Source organism: Embiotoca jacksoni, unplaced genomic scaffold, assembly GCF_022577435.1.
Source record: "Embiotoca jacksoni isolate LCO1_2020_lvr unplaced genomic scaffold, fEmbJac1.0.p SCAF_5, whole genome shotgun sequence".
Taxonomy (NCBI): Eukaryota; Metazoa; Chordata; class Actinopteri; family Embiotocidae; genus Embiotoca; species Embiotoca jacksoni.
This window is the reverse complement of record NW_027185403.1, coordinates 17622826-17643632: the sequence shown is the minus strand read 5'-3', so window position 1 is coordinate 17643632 and position 20807 is coordinate 17622826. Positions and strand designations below refer to the sequence as shown.

The window sequence follows — 20807 nt, the reverse complement described above, 5'->3', positions numbered from 1 at the left end:
AAGATGTGCATGAAGCAGCGATTTAGAATTTGCAGCTTTTTTGCAGTAGCATCTATAATTAAAGATTAGTCTCCTGTCATGCAACAACTCTTTTTTTCTACCAGAATCAGCTTGTGAACAAATACAAGGAATGTAAGTATTTTTGTCTCAACAAAAGTACGCACTAATACAGTAAACAGACAGCAGAACAAGAATAGTACAGCCTAACAAAGCCAAGTCAAATCAATTTCATTGATATCAATTATATAAATATAAAACATTTTATTGAATGCACTTAAGTCACTACATTTATTAAATATATCTGGACAGACATGGATGTAAACTGCAATGTGCCAGGTCACCAGAGACATTGAACCATGATGCTGCAATTCTAGTTGAAAAATTTATTTTGATTATTTTGATCATTTCTTAACCACCAGTCAAAAAAACTATTGCCTTTAGTGCCAATCATCAAATGTGTCATAACTTACCTGTTAACTTACCAAATAACAAACTTTTCAGCACAACATTTACAATCCAAAGTTAAACACGTGAAGTGAAATTTTCTATGAAAATATCTATATTGGAAGATCCCCATTTAATTAGTTCACAGTGTCATCTTAGCTTAAACTGAACAAAAAGATGCGGTAAGGACAGAATTCTGATCCATGAGGAATCACTTCTGGGACCGTAAGAAGAAGAGGAAGGACTGCAGCAACCAACTACACTTTCTATTTACTTATGGGCCTGTGAGTATCGGTTGCTCACTCTGACTTTTGAAATGCCAAAGAGAAATTGAATATATTACATTTAAATATTTGTTGGTGTTTGGGGAAAAGAAACTCCACTATTGTCCTTTACGAAGTTTCCCCAGTAGATGGCAGCAGCAGCTCAAACACAACAGACCTGAATGGAGGTTAGTTGCATCCTGAGCTGGTTTACAATCAGAACTCATCCGCCTTTGCCCCGCTCACGTCTTGGAAAAGTAGGCCAAATCTGATGTAGGGAATAACTGGCATTTTGCTGCAATAAAAAGGAAAAGGACAAATTTGGACAAGGTGTACTTTAGCTGTGTGCAGTAAATTCAAGAAAGAACACGTTTTGTTGGAACGTGTCAGCTAAAGGTTTAGGATTATAGACCTTTTTCATTCACTTATTGAAATGCTATGCAGGAAAAGCAAAGGTGTGATTAATAACACTGACTGAGCCGGCCATTAGTACAGTATGATTGAGCCATTTCAAAGGCCTGTATTTATATGATTTTTATGCTTTTTGTCAAGTCAGTATTCACAACAGCCCCTTTTACTGTTGGACTGCATATATACTGACCAAAGCATTTTATAGTCAGACACATTTTGTAAAAAACATCTTCAAACCACAAAAATGTGCAAACACAAGCTGACAGTTGATATTTTTCCACCAACATCATTACAACTATTATTTCTCATAATACTTTGTCATATCAGTCAACTCTGTCCAACAAATATGTAGCTTTCATTGGCTGTTATAATGTTCAAGGAAAACTGTTGATACTACGCAAAACCTCCACATATCACATTCATTTGTTCATTACATTGGCTTCATTAGGGTCTGTTTTAGGAATGCTTGTAGTCTCACTTTACCATATATTTCTTAACAAGCTGTAAATTTTGTAATTTTCTTTGTAATATTTAATCTACAAGCAGATTTTCAGACTCTATAGCTGCTCTTTTTGATACCAAATTCAAGAGGAAAGAGGAGGCTCACATCTGGAGGTACGTGTCATCATAGATTGTCATTCTTGGACCTTCAACAGTGGCCTGAAGATAAATTATTTTTTAACATATTTAGGAACTCGACACTATGGCAGGTGTTAAATCGTCGGGCTACGTGTAATAGGTGACAACTTCAGCACTCATAGTATGTGCTTGAGTGCAGAAAAAAATGCACTCTTTACTGTATTCAGTGGCCTTTTCATAAAACCAGTGTATATATATATATTTGTCTTTATTTGTCAAACTTTAATTTAGATGCAATACACTTGTGAGACTATTAAAACGAGACAGCCTGCTGGTGATCACCAGAATGGATGATTTGTGGTTGAAGGCTGTCGGTAGGTAGTTGGTTAGCGTTAACAAGCTGGGTTGTTTTAACATGTATTCATTAGTTTACCTGACAAATTTGCGTTGTATAAAAAGCGTATTGGTGTGGTTTGGTTCCGCGCACTACCCGTAGTGCGGAAGCTGCTATGAATTGTTACAGCGCCGACTGGTATTTGTGTTTTCATTTGTAGTTACGGCCATATAACAACATTGTATTTAATACTGAGACACGTGGCTTTGTAATATGTTGTTTGACAGTGTCATAGCTTTCACTCCTCTATAAACCGTATGGGAAGTGTCATGTTGGTGGTTAGCTAGCAAGTTGTTTCACTAGCTTCACTTACTGTCCGTCAACCGGCACCATGAAAGTCCGCTCGTCTGTTTTTGCCTCGTTTATTTTAATTTTTGAAGTCATCGGCATCGCCGTCTTCCTGCGGGGTTTTTTCCCTGTACCTGTCAAGTCGTCTGTCTCATCCAAGAGCAAGCTGTCGGATCTGCCGGCGGAGCCGTTGGCAGGTGAGTTCACGGCTTCAGCTCCCGGAGCGTCTCCTCCTGGTGACCGCTCAAACTCACACTTTCTCCCGTTACAGGCAGCTCTCCCAACTCATCCCGCCTGCCCCAGCCCCTGTTCAAAAGAGTGGTTATCATGTTAGTGGATGCCCTCCGAGAGGACTTCGTGTTTGGACCCAGTGGTCGCGTGTATATGCCCTACACCAGACACCTGGTGGAGAGAGGCTCGACGCACAGCTTTGTGGCCAAGGCGAGACCTCCTACAGTCACCATGCCCCGGATCAAGGTAAGAGGGCACGAGGGCACGGTGGGGAGGTTGAAATGGGAACTCCTCATCATGACGTCTCATACATACAGACGAGGATCAGGCACCAAAAAACACGCCGGGGTGAGAACAAAAACCACGTCAGGACAAAAACCACATCAGAACAAAAACCACGTCAGGACAAAAACCACGTCGGGGTTAGAACAAAAACCACGTCGGGGTGAGAACAAAAACCACGTCAGGGTGAGAACAAAAACCACGTCGGGGTGAGAACAAAAACCACGTCAGGGTGAGAACAAAAAACACGTCGGGGTGAGAACAAAAACCACGTCGGGGTGAGAACAAAAACCACGTCAGGACAAAAACCACATCAGAACAAAAACCACATCAGAACAAAAACCACATCAGGACAAAAACCACATCAGGACAAAAACCACATCAGGACAAAAACCACGTCGGGGTGAGAACAAAAACCACGTCAGGGTTAGGAAAAGATCATGGTTTGGCTTAAAGTAGGTGATTTTATGAAAACAATGTTACATACATTACGTTTAGAGAAATCCACATTGACTTTTGATTTTCTCACAGACTCATACAGTCTCCATGGTGAAAGCCGTGTGTTTGCTCCATCAGACCACCTTTGACCTCCTCCTGGGGTGAACTTTGTTTTTCTTCTCACTCTGCCACATGACCTCTTTGTTGGGCCCTGGTGGTCACGGTGGCCTTTGGGCATATCTCTGTAACGCACTGGGAACGAGGACAGGCTGGTCTGTCAAATGAACTTGTTTTGGATTGACAGGAGCTGCAAAGACATTTGCTGTGGCGAGTTCACTATTCAGATCCAAATTATCAATATTTCACCAAACTGATCCAAAAGCACAAATTTTCTATTCAAAATTAAGGTAATAAAGGTATTTTTAAATCTAACTTTTGTGCGGAACCCGTATATTGATTAAATATTAAATTTAATATAAAAAAAAAAGAATAGCTCTGAAATAGCCTGTGTACTATCGCTTTACCCTATGGTGATAAAAGTCTGGCTATTATGCTGCCATTTTTCTGTTGGTAACAAGTTCCATGTTCATGTCAGTGGTCAGGGAGACTTTGATAGATACAGTTTCTCCGATGTAATGTCCACCTTGCTGAAGCTAATGCCGACTGAAACGGCAGCATATGTTTAAATCCTATTGTTCAGGTTTGTTGGAACATTATAGAAACGTAAAGGTTCAATTTTAACAAGCATTTTGGAAGCGACAATTTGTGGTGCTGTTGAACTGAAACGGAAGTCAAGAGAATCTCTTGTCAGACTAAGGTGGACGATACTGACTGCAAATGTGCAGGTTTTAGTTCAAAGCAAGGCTTGAACAACTCAATGCTTTTCACCTGCCTGCTGTACAAGTGCTGCCATTATGACATAGTAAAATTAAAGGAACAATTTGCCACTTTTCATGTAGATGTCCACTCAGTCTTGATTAGTCAGGTGAAGCAATACATTTCCTCATTGTATGTTATATTGAAGGAGAAAGCGGAGTGTCTCTGCGTTTTCCTGCTCACCGAACTGTGATGGCGTGCCAACAACAACCAAGATGCATTGTGTGTAAACCTTTGATGCAGAACCCCCAAATCATTTGCTTCCTTTTGCAAAGTCTGTCCCCTTGTTGCACCAACTCAACCAAAAACTGATAAACAGCTGGACGATGCAGAGAGCAAAAGACAAGAGACAAGGTGGCTCTTCATCAGGAAGCTACTGATCTACAGGACATTGCAATGTAAGCAGCTTTTATGAACAAAACAACACACTTTTTAAGAGAAACGTTTGTCCAGTGTTGCTGTGTGTCACCACCTTCACCCACTTTGTTGGCCAAAACAGCATTCAGGGAATAAAATCCTAAACGGTCGTCGGCCCTCTCGGCCCTGCTGGTTTTAGTTGTGTTTTTCAGTTTATCATCGGTATCCTGAAGAAGTTCGCCAGTTCTTCTCGAGGCAAGCAGAAAACTTTCATGCACAGTAGCGTACACACAGCTCTCTCAGTTGGCACTGACGACAACATCCAACAAAAACTGCCCACACTGAAATTATATTTCCATTGACATCTGAGACGACCACCAGTTTGTGTTTGGTCCCTGCAGCTCACTTTCTCCACTGCGTTTCTTTGTCAAATAAATACAGCTGAATATCTGAGTCAGGCAAAATACTGTGAATTGTATCCTTGTCCACAACATCTTCTACACTCATATTTTGGGAGGACATTTGCACTGTTGGAAATGTAGCTGTATTATAGTACTGCATTGCAATAAAGTGAAGAGAACTCGATTTTGTTTTGGTGCGGCATCTAGAGCGCCCCCTGGTGACCCCGACTGCTCAGTTAGCTCTTCCAGCCTTCAACTCCATCACTGTAGACATCAAATGACAGCATTGGGGACGGAGGAAAAACAGATTCTGCTGCTGTTTTCCAAAGACACGGAGAACCTATTGCTTCAGTTGTCTATATTTACCATCAACACTAATTGGACACCCACATAAAAAGTAGCAGATTTTGCTTTTGAGGCGTCTTAAAGCACAGCTCACATCTGTGACTTTGAATGTTGTGATTAAATAAATTTAACTTAATCATGTAAAAGGACAAAAGTGACACAGATGAAGGCCAGACTTTTATCTTCAGGGGTGTTTGAGCCAGATGTTCCTTTGAGCCCAGAATAAACATGTAAAAGGAAAATGTGAGGAACATCTTGAAACAGGTGCTAAGTGTCCAGCCTATAACTGAAAATAGGGTTAGATGGCACAATCTGGGAAAGTGTGAAAACGTGATGCGTTGTCACATTTGGATAATGTGTCGTTCTGATGAGAGTATTTTGGGAGCAGTGCCAGGAGGGAATTACAGTCATGTCATGTGCGCCTCGCATGACAGGTGGTTGTGCTATAACCCACTAAAGATTGTGGGCAGACTGGGAACGAGTCAGCACGTTGCTGTCACTGCTGCTGGAGAGGTTTTTGCAAAGGGAATGATTTTCCAGGAGAAGGAGCAGCTCAGTCTTGTCCGTACGGGCGCCGGGCAGTGCTGAGCTGACGGGAAGATGTCTAACTGAAGCTGTCAGGTGAAACTGAATATTCAGCCTGAGTGTCAGAGGGTCGAATAAAAGGCAAGATTCATGCTTTAGCAGCGTTGGGAGGAAGGGGGATGTGCTGACGCTGTCAAGCTGTTATAAAGACAGAAGAATATTGGAGGCAGAACTCAGCCGTGGATGAACCCCACGGCTGAAGAGTCACAGTGTGGACAGAATCCTCCTCAGTGATGTCTGATTAATGTGGTCAGTCAGGTAGAATAGGAGAAGAGTGCAGACTCTGCGATTCTCGGGTTAGCGAGGGCGGCAAAGAGCATTTTTTGGTTGACGGTATTGAAAACAGCGGACAGGACAAAGAGTAGGTGGAGTGACACCTGGAGCAGAGTTTCACTAATAAAAACCTTTCTGAGGTCTGAACCAGCAGAGAATGGAGCTGCTCATGGGCAATTGTTTTTGGAGTGGTTTTTTAATGAAAGCACTCATACAATGGTGACACATGTCTGTTAAAGGCATCAGAATCCAAAGAATTGTACTAAAATAATACATTTTTAACATTTTTGTTAGTGTTCGACTCAAGCGGCAGTTGACGTCCCCCATTGGTGTGAACGGCCGTAATGAAGTCAGATTTTGTCGGTACTGACCATATTTGGGCGAGCTGGGGGGGGATCTGACTCGATCTGATTGGAAACCCAGCGATACTACATCCCGCCCACCGACAGCTGTAACCTGACTGCACCACAGGCCTGTCAATTAAACAAACACGCCCTCCAAAACCCACTCTTGAGGCTTATTTTCTAATTAATGATGGGATTATTTGAAGATGGACAGCCAGAAAACTAATAAGAAGAAGCGACTTTAGCTAGCTAAATTTTATTGACTGAGAATTTTGAGACTAGTTGAATGGGGGTCTATGGAGCTGAAGGCTTTTTGGAGCCGACCTTTAGTGGCACCCGGTGGTATTACATCTTAAGGCACTTCTGCATCGGCCGGAAGCTGAATCCACTTTTATATACAGTCTATGTATCTGCCCTTCAGGGAAGCAACAATTAATTATTAATTATTTAATTGTTTTACCTAAAAATTTTTACAAAAGAGTTAAAAATGCCAATCCCAGATACTAAAGCCCAAGGTGACGCCATCAGATGACTCATTTTGTCTGATCAACACGTCAAAACCTAAAGATAATACGTTTTCTATCAAACTTGGCAAATATAAACGCTCGTCTCCCAACAGGAGAAGCTCGACACCCCAAAACGTATTGATGCCCAATTTCTTCTCACGGGACAAAGAACTGCCAGTTGTTTCTCAGTTGAAGTGTTTCAGCTCTGGTCTGAAACAGAATCTGACAAATGCCGTTGTGTTGTTTTTTTATTTTATTTTTTGACATTTTGACAGGCAGGAAATGTTCAACGGGAGTCAAAAACAGCTGCTGAAAACACTTTACAAGAGCCTGAACGATATATATGAAAACTTATTTTACTTAACATAATGCTGAAAGAGATTGTTGGGGTAAATTGTACATTGTTGGAATTTTGTATTTATAGTCATCTATAATTATTTATTTCCAAGTGAAGTTCACTGTTTTGTTGCACTGATGTCCTTTTGGACAACAAAGTTTAACTTTAAACTGTAATGTATCCTGCCTCCATTTAATATGTTTGATACTTTTGGGTTGATACTGATATTGGCAAGTAAAAAAAAAATTCAGATATCAATATATTGAATAAAATCTGGTTCTCAGTCAGGCTCTAATTTTTACCCATGTTGTATTTAAACTAACTGTCCTATAATTTGAATCTGTGAATTGGTTCAATTTTTACTCACCCTGATGAGTGAAACATTGAACCTGTTGTCCTTTTCTGTCTGATTGAAATTAGCAGAGCAGCACTTTGCCTTTTATTGGGTAGCTGTTGTCTATTTTGGGAGTCAATAAAATGTTTTCATTCTTATTGAGAAGTAAAAGTGAGCAAATTTAAATTCAGCAGAAACAAGTTAACCGTCTGCAAATGGAAGAAAACGTCTCAAACACACTTCAGTCTCGTCAAAGAAGAGCTGACACTGGTTGTCACGTAGAGAAGCATGTCGTTGATGAGTGAAGCCAGATTGAGGTGGATTTGCAGGGAGACAGATGTTTCACCATAATCCAGGGGTTTAGGGAAAGATGCAGTGATGATGAAGGGAAGGAGCTTGAAGACAGCTTGGGATAAACAGTCCTGGATGTGACACTTTTTAAAGACTTCTGTTGATGAAGGAGAGAGGCTGGGAGGATGTTAGGACAAATCAAAAAACACATCTCTGATTTGGAAGCACTTGCGTGAAGTGTTTATGTTGCAGCAGAGATGTACAGAGTGGACAACTGAAGAATGTACTTCCTAAGCTTTCCAGAAACATGTAGGTTGGATTTGTAGGCTTCATGGGAGCACACAGGTTCATTTGCAGTCCTGCAAAAGGACCAGTTTATCACTTTGGTATTTACAGCTTTGCGTACGAGCTTGGTATTTACAGTAGATTCAATGCACCGCACTTCAGGTTTTTGGCATCATGTATTAAGTGTAATACTTTATCTTTTTTTTTTCTCCAAAACAAAAATAAATGATTGATAATTGCTTATTGAAATCGGGTTGAAACTTGCGTTATTTAGGGATTAATATAAACTGGATGAGCAACGACATGCTACATGACGTCCTCTGATTTTTTTTTTTGGCACTATCACACAGCAGCTGGTGCTCAACAAAAACAATCATATAGTCATCGTGGGTTTGAGGCAACACATATCAGTTTGTAGCAACTACGCTGGTCACTTTAACCTTGAAGTGACTCAGAAGTTCTGTTATCCAAAGGGCTTCAAACCAAAAGTAGTCCCTTTGAGTTTTAATGATCCACCAATAGGTGGCAGTATAGACCAACCTCCTTTTACTGCCCACTATCACTGCATTGCACCCAATTAACTGGTATGACACAGCCAACTAACCTAAATCATAATCTCTCAGTGGCACAGCTATTAATTTACACACACATTACAGCCAACAGCCCCTCCACTGTATCTAGTAATGAAACAGTGTCTATGCAGATAAAATGAATGGCTCAATTTCAAGTCTTATTCGAATGCACAGTTGGATTTTACTATCTAGTTTAACCACCGTGCATTATTTTTTATTTGGGGCCAGGAAGCAAACAGTTGTTATAACGGGCTCTTCCCACTAAATTTGACGTTTCCAGTGAAGTCGGTCAGTCTAACCAAGACAGGAAGACAAAAGAAGTTTCCTCCCCGGTCCTGTATTCACATGTGGCCATTTGAGCCACACTCTCCACCCCGGCAGAGCAGTCAGTGGGCATTCCTGAGCTGCAGGATTGGGACAATGAATTCAGTTAATCATAACAGTAGCAGCAGCAACACACTGTGGGTGTTTGAAAGGCCAGTTTCTGCCAGGGTGGAATGAATACAGTCGTGCATAATAGCTCTACTGTATTGCCTCCATAGGTGTTACCTGGTAATAAGGCCTGAGAAAATTGAGGATATTTTCACATTAACGGTAGAAAGCCTTCCTTTCAGGACTCAACAGAAATTAAGCACTGAGAAGGAAACTGAGAAATCTTGTGCCAGGCTCGAGGACTGGAAATCACAGCCCCTTCCGTCTGTGTTTTGGCACCTTTACAAGTTTTCATCACCATGCCAGAGAGTGTCTGTATAACCCACTGATATTGTATTTGACATTTAAGCGGTGGCACTTCGCAAGCCTAGACGCACACTGTGGGCCAGTAATTAGTATGTTGATGAGTCACTGATTCATTTCGGCAGCTTCTCAATGTTTTTTTGGCATCTAGAGAAATTTAGCCTTTTTAAACTGTGAACCTTTTCTCAGAGCTTTCGAACTGATAATTTTCTTTACAGTAGAATGATCTTTAGATGCCCCTGTCTTTATTATTACCTACCAGAAAAGGGTTTTACCATTTAAGCAAAAGACATTTTTTGTCCACTGATTTGGTGAGTCAAACTATCTGTATTAATAAACCGGGGACCTCTGTGACTGAACAGGCAGAAAGAGAAGCAGAACCATCCATCTCGTCCTGAAACGAGCATCTGAACCGGCAGGAGCAAAACAATCGGGAGGAAGGAAGTGGGAAATAAGTGAGGAACAAAGTTCACGAAATTTCAGCTTCAATTTCCAGTTATAGTTTATTTTTATACTTATCAATCGATTGATCAAACTGTTTTATTGTTAAATAGGAAAGAGTAACAGTTCCAGGTGTATATGTTACGTTCCTACCTTGTACATTTATGGTTTTGAATGATAGCCCCATTTTATTTATCATTATGTCTTCATTGAAATATGAATAAACAGCATGTTTTAACAAAACTAAATATAATTTCTGCACATCACTTAGATTTTTTTTTTTTTGCTTTACTCTCAAAAGTTACAAAGAAATAACTTGGGCATCCTGGGAAATGCTAATACAGCAACAAAGCTGTGCAGTCAACCCCGGGAGTCGTGTTGAATCATGTTCCTCAACACTCAGCGAATGAACACCAGAATATTACCCGCCAAAGAGTCTCCCTGAACACAAGCTGGAGTCTAACTTAGAAAATAAACTCCCGAAATCAAACCCTTTGTTTAACTCCAGGATATTTCACTCCAGAAATTTGCTGTGTATTGTAGAGCTACAACTGAGTGGCAGCCCACCATCCCGTCATCCATTGGTTTGTGAACTGCTGTTTTGAAGCCTTGAGTCTGGTGTTGTGGCTGTCGCCATATTGTTGTTTTGGAGCCAGAAGTTTCCATATTTGGACGAGCTTGGGAGGAGTGAAGGGTGAATCTAACTGAGAACCCGAGGACACTGTACCTGCCCACCTATACCAGCAACCTGACTGCACCTCAGCCATGTCAATTATAACAGGCACGTTCCCAAACATACCTGCCTTCGACGCCTGATGTTTAATTACTATTAATTATATTTAATTATGGAATTCCTTTCAGAAGGACCACCACAACACCGATCCAAAGGAGTGAATTTAGCTAATTATGCTTTTTGAATGGGAGTCAGTGGGAGGCAGAAGTTTGACGAAGCCAGCCCCTGGTGGTCCTCAGTGATATTGCGCTTCAGAGCACTTCCACATTGGCTTCACCTTCCAGATCCGGAGACTACGTCTGTTTTTATATAGCCTACAGTCTATGAATCCTGCCCATGTTTGTGGGGGTGTGACATCTTAATTTTATTGCTGTTTGTCTCTTGTGAAGTTTCCACAGCGTTGCTATAGAGCAGCTAAAGTGGTACTCGCACACTAACCAACACACTGACTGCTACAAAGTGTTTTGTCAGCAGAAAAAAACACTAGCATATCAAATCTGATTGGATGAACAAAACTTTTAGATGTAAACTGAAACGCAGGATTATATAAGGACAATACAGCAACATAAAGCGGTGCTCTAAATAGTAATTTAAAAGCTGACTGTGAATTTGCCAGTTGAGCCCCCTCGACAGTTCGCTCGAACACCTGGGCCCACAAACAATAAAGGCCGGTCACCACTGATTTTTTTTAGCCTGGATTTTTGAGTGTCCCCAAGGATCTCAGGCTGCGCTCCAGGCAGCGCATCGGGGGTTTAAATAACAGTGTTTCCTGCCAGTATCTGCAATCTCATGTCTCCTTCAGTGCATAAAGACAAGGCCTTTGTACTTCCCCCTCGACGATGCAGCAGGCTCTTTCCTGACTTCCAAAATAGGCTGTGTTTTCCTTGTCTGTCAAATGGAGGCCAGTGTCGTTTTATTTCAGATTCCATGATGAAATCAGTAGAAATTGTGCTTTATAAATATCTACCGGTACCTGATTGAGCTTTCAGTTTCCATTTGTGGCAGCAAGATTGGTTTGGGGATCTGGGAATTAGTTTGGTTTGTAATGTTTGATCAGTGCAGTGACTAATCAGATTACAGTAAAATTAATTAATTCGATTTATTTTTGTATTTTTGTTGTTATTATTATAGATAAATAACTTTTCTTTTCTTCTTTTTTAAAAAAAAACCTGTACTTCAGTACAAGTCTTAATTAACTGGGTTAATATGATGAAACTGTAAGATTGTAAAACACCATTAAAAGACAATTATTGTTCAAAGGACAATGACAAAAACATATCCCTCCCCAGGCTCTCACCACTGGCAGTATCCCAGGCTTCATTGATGTGGTAATGAACCTGAATTCTCCTGCACTCTTGGAAGACAACCTCATTTGGCAGGCCAAGACAGCAGGGAAGAGGATCATCTTCTATGGCGATGACACCTGGATGCGCCTCTTCCCGAAACACTTCATGGAGTCCGATGGCACAACCTCCTTCTTTGTGTCTGACTACACTGAGGTATGTACAAGTTCAGCAGCTGGGATTTGGCTGAGTCATATTTTTTTTTGCTACTGTCAACGAAGGATTAAAGCAAAAAAATAATTCTACATTAAAAATTGTGAAAGAATAAAAAAAAAATAAAACGTTTTCTATGTTAGTGGTGAGGTTGGTGTTTTAACTAGTACTGTTCAGGCATATAGCAGCATGAAGTGACTCACTCACACCTCGGGTGTTTCATATTGTAGGGACGTATTTTTTGCTCTGATCTGAGTCATTTGATTCAGAGAATCTGTTGATACTGAGTCCTGATCCGATACTTGTCTTTTCCTAGATAATACAGCTACACAGTGCTCACTTCAAGTTTATTAAGTGTTACAATTATTCCCATGTATATGCAAGACGGTTGAATAGTTCTGCAATGCACCCAGAAAAAACTTCTGTATCCAGGTGGTTCCCATTTTTTATGTTTTTATTTGACTATTATCTTAAGCTCTTTTATAAATTCCACTCAGTGCAGCATTGCAGTAAGAACATATTCAAAATGAATAATATAATCGTGATTCCTCTTCAAAGTGGTGTAATAGCTTGAATTTAACATTCACAGTCAAAACAAATAAAGATCACAATTCCACTTCACCAATGAATGAACTCACTGTACTTTGATGAGTGTTTATTTTTTAGGTGTCGTATCAAACTATCAGTATTGAACACAGCTGTGTTACCACTTACTCGCGAAATGCTGACACTGCGGACAACAAGTGGCTACTGGAGCGATTTTGTGTTTCCACACTGCAGACATTTTGTCGCACATAAGCCACTTGCCTCTAACTGTGCTCTCTGTTTATGACACCTGTGTGACAGCTGATGTAAAATACAGGATACTAATCTTTAAGATCAGATCGGAAAAACACATTTTCTTAAGATATAAAGATTTGGAATTGTGGAAGGAAGAGCAAGGTAAACTTATAATAGTGTTTAGAAATACAAATACAGGTGCTATACAAATAGTTTATTTGTATAGCACCTTTCATACAAGAAATGCAGCTCAAAGTGCTTCACAGCAAGAAAATTACATGCAGTGTTTCACATAAACAGATATAGAGGAACATTTAAAAATATAGAAAAGAAATGAGGTAAAACGGATATAATGCATAAGAAACAGATAAAATGCATAAAATTAAACAAATAGAGTTAAAATATAAAATGAACAACATGCATTTTAAAGGCGCGGTAGTTCAAGTGCAAGACAGCTTCAAGAGTAGCTAGTTAAAGTTTATTGTAAAGATAATATATGTTTTGAGCTTTCTTTTGAAGGTATTAACTGAGCAGCTTCCCTGATATCTAACTGGTAGTTTGTTCCACAGCTTTGGAGCGTCGCTGACAAAAGCTGAATCCCCAATGTTCTTTCAACTGTTGCTGTGAACCTCCAATAAACCAGCAGCAGATGATCTCAGTGTTTTTGAAGACTCATAGTTCACCAGAGAGTTAGAGATGTAACTTGGTCCGAGCCCATTAAGAGCTTTATATGTGAGGAGGAGGAGCTTAAAGTCAATCCTGTGTCTGACAGGTAAACCGTGCAGAGCAGCCAGAACTGGACTGATGTGTTCTCTGCTCTTGGTTCTGGTTAATACTCGAGCTGCAGAGTTTTGCATGAGCTGAAGTCTCTCTGTTGTTTTCTTTGGTCAGCCAGTAAAAAGTGCATGAAAGTGGTCCAGTTGGCTAGAAATGAAGGCATGAATCAACTTTTCACCATCTGTCTGATTTTTAAACCCTGGCTTTGTTTGTGAGGTGGAAAAAAATAAATTTTTGTCACCTTATCAATGGCCTTGAAACTTAGATCAGAGTCTAAGATTACACCAAGACTAGTTACCGTACCCACGGAGTTAGTTGCCCAAATTATTGCTCATCCATTTATTTATTGCTAAAAAACATTCAGTGATGGAGCGCGTAGCTGCATCATCCTTTGGTTCAGTGGCGATGTACAATTGTGTATCATCTGCATAACTGTGAAAACAAACATTGTGCTCTCTAAAACAAACATTGTGAACTCCAAAACAAACATTTTGCTCTCCAAAACACACATTTTGCTCTCTCAGGATGTTCCCCAGTGGCAGCATGTAGAGGGAGAACAGTAGAGGACCGAGGCAGCTGCCTTGTGGAACCCCACAGCAGCTTCATGTTTCTCTGATTTTACCTCCATCACCAATATCATTTACACACAAAGTCATCAAGTTGTCAAAGATTTTACTTAATTTAATAGAGCGTTATAGTTCGGTGCATTTGTTCTGTGCTCCCCATGTATGTCTGGAAATGATTCAGGTTCAGTATTATCTGCGAGGCCAAGTGATCAGCATTAGAGAGATGAAGGCAGCTGACATCCAGGGAGGCACAGAGCTGAGATCACACAAAAACTCCCCATCAATTAGCTCCATATGCTTAAGCTACAAATGTTCTATGGGACTGTGGGCAATCTGTTCTTGTTGATGCTACAATATTGGTGGTGCTGAGACGTGTACCTGAAATACAGGGTGGTTTTGTATCACAGATTTGGGTAAACTTAATTTACATGATATGAACCTAAATTGAGTACCTGTTGAAATCTATTGTAGAAGTAAATGTGCTCCTTGTTTCCATTTAGGTTGACAATAATGTAACCCGTCACTTGGACAGCACCCTAAAAAGAGATGACTGGGACATTTTGATCCTCCACTATCTCGGACTGGACCACATTGGTCATATCAGTGGACCTCACAGCTCTCTCATCCAACCCAAACTGCTGGAGATGGACGACATCCTGAAGAAGATCCACAGCGCTCTCATTTCCAAGGTAATGTCTTTTCTTAATGTCTCTTCATTGTTGAAGTTACTGTTACTCCGACTGTCATCATCTGCATTCTTTGTGGTGATAGATGTTCACAGCGTGTTGCCTTTTCCTTTGTATTTGTAGAAAGTGACATTTCTGGCAAACATTTTATGAAGTTGAAGCTAAAGGGATGTTTGACTTTCATATAAATGCTTAAATTTTTTTACAACATCTTATAATACTACATTTCATGTGAGAGGAGTAGCTCATATTGGCAAACCCGTAGAGAATTATGACCCGACATTTACCTCAGCCGAACACAAATAGCATTTTATATTCCCTCCAGAGAGAAAGAGAGAAAGAGAGAGAGAGAGAGAGAGAGAGAGAGAGAGAGTGTGTGGGGGGGGCATTCAGTTTTATGTGATCTTTTTCTGGGAAAATAGTATTATTATATATAATACTGCTTGTCAAGGGAAAAAAAAAAATCATTTTTTTAACAATAACATAATGAAGAAGAAGTAATATTTAATCACTTTATATGATAATAAGCATACTGCAAACCTGGAACTATTTCTTTCTTTTTTACAAATGTATTTTCTAAACTTAAAAAATCATGGAGTCAAAGTTCCTAAATAATTTAAAACTGAGTCATAAAAGTGATGTAGCTTTACAAATCAGACAGTGACTTTAATAGAGTATACAGGCTACATCTGTAAAAATAAGTCCTTTAAATGAGCTGAAGGCTGTATAAATGTCATGTAACTCAACACATTCTGTATGATTAGACTGATGTAGGTAAGTGTTACAGCTGGTAACCTTACCTACACACAATAAGACCACATTTCCCATAAACCCTGTCACCGCTGGCATTGCTGTTTTTTTCCCCATCAACCAGCATGAGGTTTGTTTTGACGACGAGAGGAAAGGTTAAAGAGCCTCGCTGTAAACGAGGCCTTATTTTTCTTGGCAATTTGTGTTCTAGAAAGCTGACTTCGTGTCGTAATGCCTTAAGCTGTCACACAGCCAGATATTTTCCTTTAGAGTGGGTGAAGAACAAAACAGAACTTGAAAGAGAATATTAAACTTACATTAATCAATGTGTCACTTGAGACACATCTCTATATAAATATTAATGTTATTTTGTCATCTGTTTGCCAGCACTTAGCCCAACAATAGAACGAAAACAATTAGTAGGTCACCTGCAAAATAGTAGGCATTTTGTTCTTTGATGAATTAATCAAATACTTTTTGAAGTTATAGTTCCTGCCTTTGCTGCTTAACTGAATATCTTTAGGTTTTAGAGTGTGATTGTGAAGAAAAGGGCAATTTATTTACATCCTCCTGATCTTTTGGAAATTGTCATGGTGATTTAAAATTTTTTGTAACATTTAATATACCTAATAGATTATTATTTAACCAAGAATACAATAAGCAGATAATTGATGATGAAATCAATCATTCAAATCAATACAAAATAAAATGGCAACTATTTTCATTAGAAAATAACAATACGCTTTATACAACATATAAAATACACAAACATAACACATTGTTTTACAAACCAAAAGAAAAAACAACAGTAAACAATTGATACAATTTTAAATGACAAAAACACAAGAAAAAACAAAGACCTGCTCCGATTGAAACTACCATGATCAACTAAAATGAATATAATCATTTAACATAAATGCCCATAAGACGCTCCGTACACAGAATACTTAAGAGTCACTGACATTTCTTCATTAGGTAGTGCTCTTTTAATGTGTTTTTAAAACTGTTCAGATGTTACATCTTGAACATCTGAGTAACTTCCATTGAAGTTCAATCAAATAACTTATTATCTGTAGTAGTTAATACTTGTAAGATTGATTAAAACCGTAATATTACAATTTTTCCAACATTAACTCATGATCAATAAGGTCAAAAACTGCAGAAAAATCAAGCAAAACCACCCATATAATTTTCCTGTCACCTTTCCTGTCACTTTGCCCTCAGTTTAACAAAAGGAGTGATGTACATTCATATTATGTTTCAACCACTGAGACAACTTTTGTTTCCCGGAAGTCCCAACAATGAAAACTGTATGGAGAGGTAATTACATCATGTGAATTCAGAGAAATGTTCTGTAGGAAAAAATCTCAACTGTTAAACAATCTGAAGGATTACAACTTGAACCTGTCTGTTATTTACACTGTATTTGAACATTTTTGCATGGCTCCTAGTTCTTGATTCAAGTTATTGGTTCGCTCGATGAGTGGGTTGAATTTAGCTGTCAACATGTTTCTCTTTATTAGCATTCATTAAACTCAACATGACACTTCAAATTTAAATCCTAACTTTAGCATTTTTAAGGGTTATTAATTGTAGTCAGTCTTTGTAATGACAGGGAAATATGCAAATATAAATTCATGATCAATAGTTAATATATTAATGTGATGCTACCAGTGAATTTTTTTAGCTTGATTGGATTTTGGATAGTCATTTAATTACACAGATAATTTGTATGGTTTCCAGCCTTTATTATGTTATCTGTTGCAGCGGCCCCAGAGATGTTAAGCTTTTCTGTTATCCATAATATTGTCTGTGATCAGTGTGCTTACCTTCTGCTTTTGTCTTTTTCTGCGTGCTCTGACAGCTGTGCTTGTATATTGTATTTGCACCGTGCGTTACTAATGGGCATTGTGTCGCTGTCATGCACCTATATAGCTTGTATTTAGATTGTCAAGTCATATATATATATATATGAGACTACAATCTCCTTCTTTCCTGCCCTTTTGTATATCTGAAATGGCAGAGCGAACAGAAGCCAAGTGCACATATCCTTGCAGGGTATCTTTTGGATATTTTGATGCAACATTTCACCACATCTTAAAAGTTGTTAATTCTGTCTCGTTAAATCTTTTCTCTCCAGGCTCATGGCGACATCTTTGCGTTGTGGGCATCGGGGGCCTCATGCGCTTTCCCAATGAGCTCTTTGAATGAAATGTGTCTCGCTTCAGTCCCATCACTGAAAGCTGTGTGTTCTTTTCTACAGCAGCACTGTGACCTAAATATAGACCTGGCCCAGTGGGGTCCCGCAGGATATCTTAGAAACTTCAACAAAAACAACCATGTTTTCTTTGATCAACACATGCTTTCAACATGTTCGGGTGTGATCTCATCATATCAGGGGGTTTCACTGCACACGGAAGCTGGGTGTTGTTTGCTGCTTCATCATGAAAAGAGGAGAAAAGGAGTGTAGCAAACAAGTGACAGCCCTCAAAGTTTCATTTCCTAATGTGATGCGAGGAGCCAATTTCAGCGAGCTCATATCAGCAGCAGGAAAATGCTTTACCTGCAGAGCGAATAGACGCAACACTCTCCTTTTAAACATGATTGAAAAGCAAGATCTCCCCGTCATAAAGACCTCAGTCAGACCTCTGTGTTAATGGAGAGTGCATGGCCTCAATCTTCTCTTCTTGATATTTTAGATTTTGAGGTTGTGTTTCTTCTTTGGCTGTTTGATGTGTAATACTTCTTAAATCTGGCCTGCAAAACAAGCAAAGAATCTGAGTCCTGTAAGGGGACAAAAGAAATGGAGATTCATAGCTGCAAATATTTAGATTTATATGTGTCTATTTGTTTTTCTTTTTACCTTCCTTCTTATAGTATTGTGTTCAGACACAATACTTGACTATTGTCCTTTTATCAAGAGGCAATCAACCATGATGTCACCCATTGATTTGTGGCCCCAAAAAGGGGACCAAGCACTAGCAGCCCTCGATGGTAATGCAGCTTAAGGCACTTCTGCTCTGGCCTGATTTTTGTAGACCCGGAGGCTACGTCCACTTTTATATACAGTCTATGCTAAACTGTATATAAAAACAGAGGTAGTCTCTGGGTGTCTGAAAAGTGAAGCTAATGTGGAAATGCCTCAAAGTACAATACCACTGAGAGCCACTTGGGGTTGCCTCCAAAGAAAATTGCTCCAATAGGACCTCCGTTCAAAAAGCTTCTCATGAAACACAAAGTCAGTCGATTTTAGTTTTTCCACAAGTCATAATGGTGTCATAGTTAAATGGACTCTTTCTGATTAGTGTTCTGGTGGTCTGTCTGAAAATAATTTCATAATTAATTAGATATATAGATTGGGAGGTATGTTTGAGGGCGTGGCTGGTATGATTGACACGCCTAGGGTGCATCAGGTTGTCGGTATATGTGTGAGCGGGCAAAGTGCCCTATTATCAACAAAATGCTGCTTAGTTTGGGGTTGGGGTTGATGTGGTCAAGCTTTCATGTATCCTACCACTTTGAGTGGCCGAAGCTGGATGTTTCAACCATTTATTCATTTCTTTTATTTTAACTCTATTCAGGCCCAAGTTGATGGACAGTTTAAGATTTTCTAAAGATCATCATCACACAAATTTGTAATGAAATTGGGCTTTTTAAATAGCTTTCTTTGTTTTTAGTTAATTAGTTGAGCTTTCCACCTACCTGCTGAAGTGCTCCTGGGTCGGGATCACCGATTTACTAGACAGAATAACACCATTGCAGAGTAAAATAAAGCTTGTGGGTTTTTTTTCTGACTTTCTCATGGAGAGCATGAGGCACTATCTGATTCAGCACTGAGTATTGGTTTAAAAAAAAAAAAAAAAAAAAAAAATGTTTATGAAGTGTGGAAAAAAAGTCTCCCAAAAGAGGCCCAGTTGATGCTTTCATCCTGAAGAACAGGAGTAAACTCTGACTCATCCCTAACAGAAGTGAGGCTCGCTCGTTGTGGGGCTCAGTGGTGTTTATTGACGGTCTTGAGGTGGTTTTCTGTTTCCTTTGTGTCCAGTGCCATTTGTAACAAGCATCCAAAAGGTCAAATCCAGGCCACAGGATAGTCTTTTGCTCCTTCTGTGCTGGGTAACAAAATAATGGGTCAGCTGAGCCCAGCGGCACAGTTTAGCTCAGGCTCCCACCCGCAGTGTTTGCTCAGTGCGTTTATCACGTTTTCACTTTCTGAGAGTATCAAAAGAAGTAGGATCAATAGACTTATATAGCTTGTGCCAGCCCTTTAAACACAATGTTTACCACATGGGACACATGTATAGCACATGTTTACCACATGTTGCAACGTGGGAAAATATGTGGAATAGTTTTGGTAATCTATGTTAGATTCAAACATTATACCATAAAAGTTTTCCAAAATCACATGATTGCATGGGCAAAATACATGTTTCATGTGTATGTGGTCACATGATCATTTGAGTTTTTACACGTGAAAATCATGTGAAGGAACTTACAGTTTGTTTCTGGCATTTTGGTTGTCGGTAGTGTGAGTCAGTATGAGCTTGTGACCATATTTGTGCTAAGTAACTGACAACCTCGCTGCACCCCAGATATGTCATTGTCTCTCATTGGCTTCAATTTTTTTTTTTTTAATTTTTTTATATACAGTCGATGGTTTTGATAGATTCATCTTAAAAAAAAAACACACACAAAACAACCCATTTAATTTGACTTGAATTACAAACATAAAAGCAGAATTTATCTCCACTGTTCAACAATTATTGCTCTTTTTGTCAGTCAGGCTAATTTATGGTTAATAGAATGCAATTTTCAATCGTCTATGAAGTCTAAGACCTTTGATTTTGTGTGCGTGTGATGCAACAGTGGAACTGAAGAGTCTTTTGAGAGTATTGTGATCTGCGGTAGGATTTGGCTTTTGTTTTGTTAACATCTGTAGTCGTGTTTTTAAATCGGCCCCACTGTTGTGAGTCATAAGGCATCCCTGTCGAATTCATCGTCAACGGA

At 39.4% G+C, this 20807-nt stretch overlaps 1 protein-coding gene across 2 annotated transcripts in view; it reads left to right on the top strand.

Annotated features, from left to right (window-relative positions):
• The first annotated feature begins 2205 nt into the window (after positions 1-2205).
• pigg (phosphatidylinositol glycan anchor biosynthesis class G (EMM blood group)) overlaps positions 2206-20807 on the top strand; it is a 65367-nt gene continuing 46765 nt past the window's right edge. For both annotated transcript variants that reach the window (XM_069171070.1, XM_069171069.1), the window contains exons 1-4: positions 2206-2576; positions 2651-2856; positions 12035-12244; positions 14865-15053. In XM_069171070.1, the coding sequence (XP_069027171.1) occupies positions 2423-2576; positions 2651-2856; positions 12035-12244; positions 14865-15053 (759 nt within the window). In that variant the 5' untranslated portion in view covers positions 2206-2422. The remainder of the gene's footprint in view (positions 2577-2650; positions 2857-12034; positions 12245-14864; positions 15054-20807) is intronic.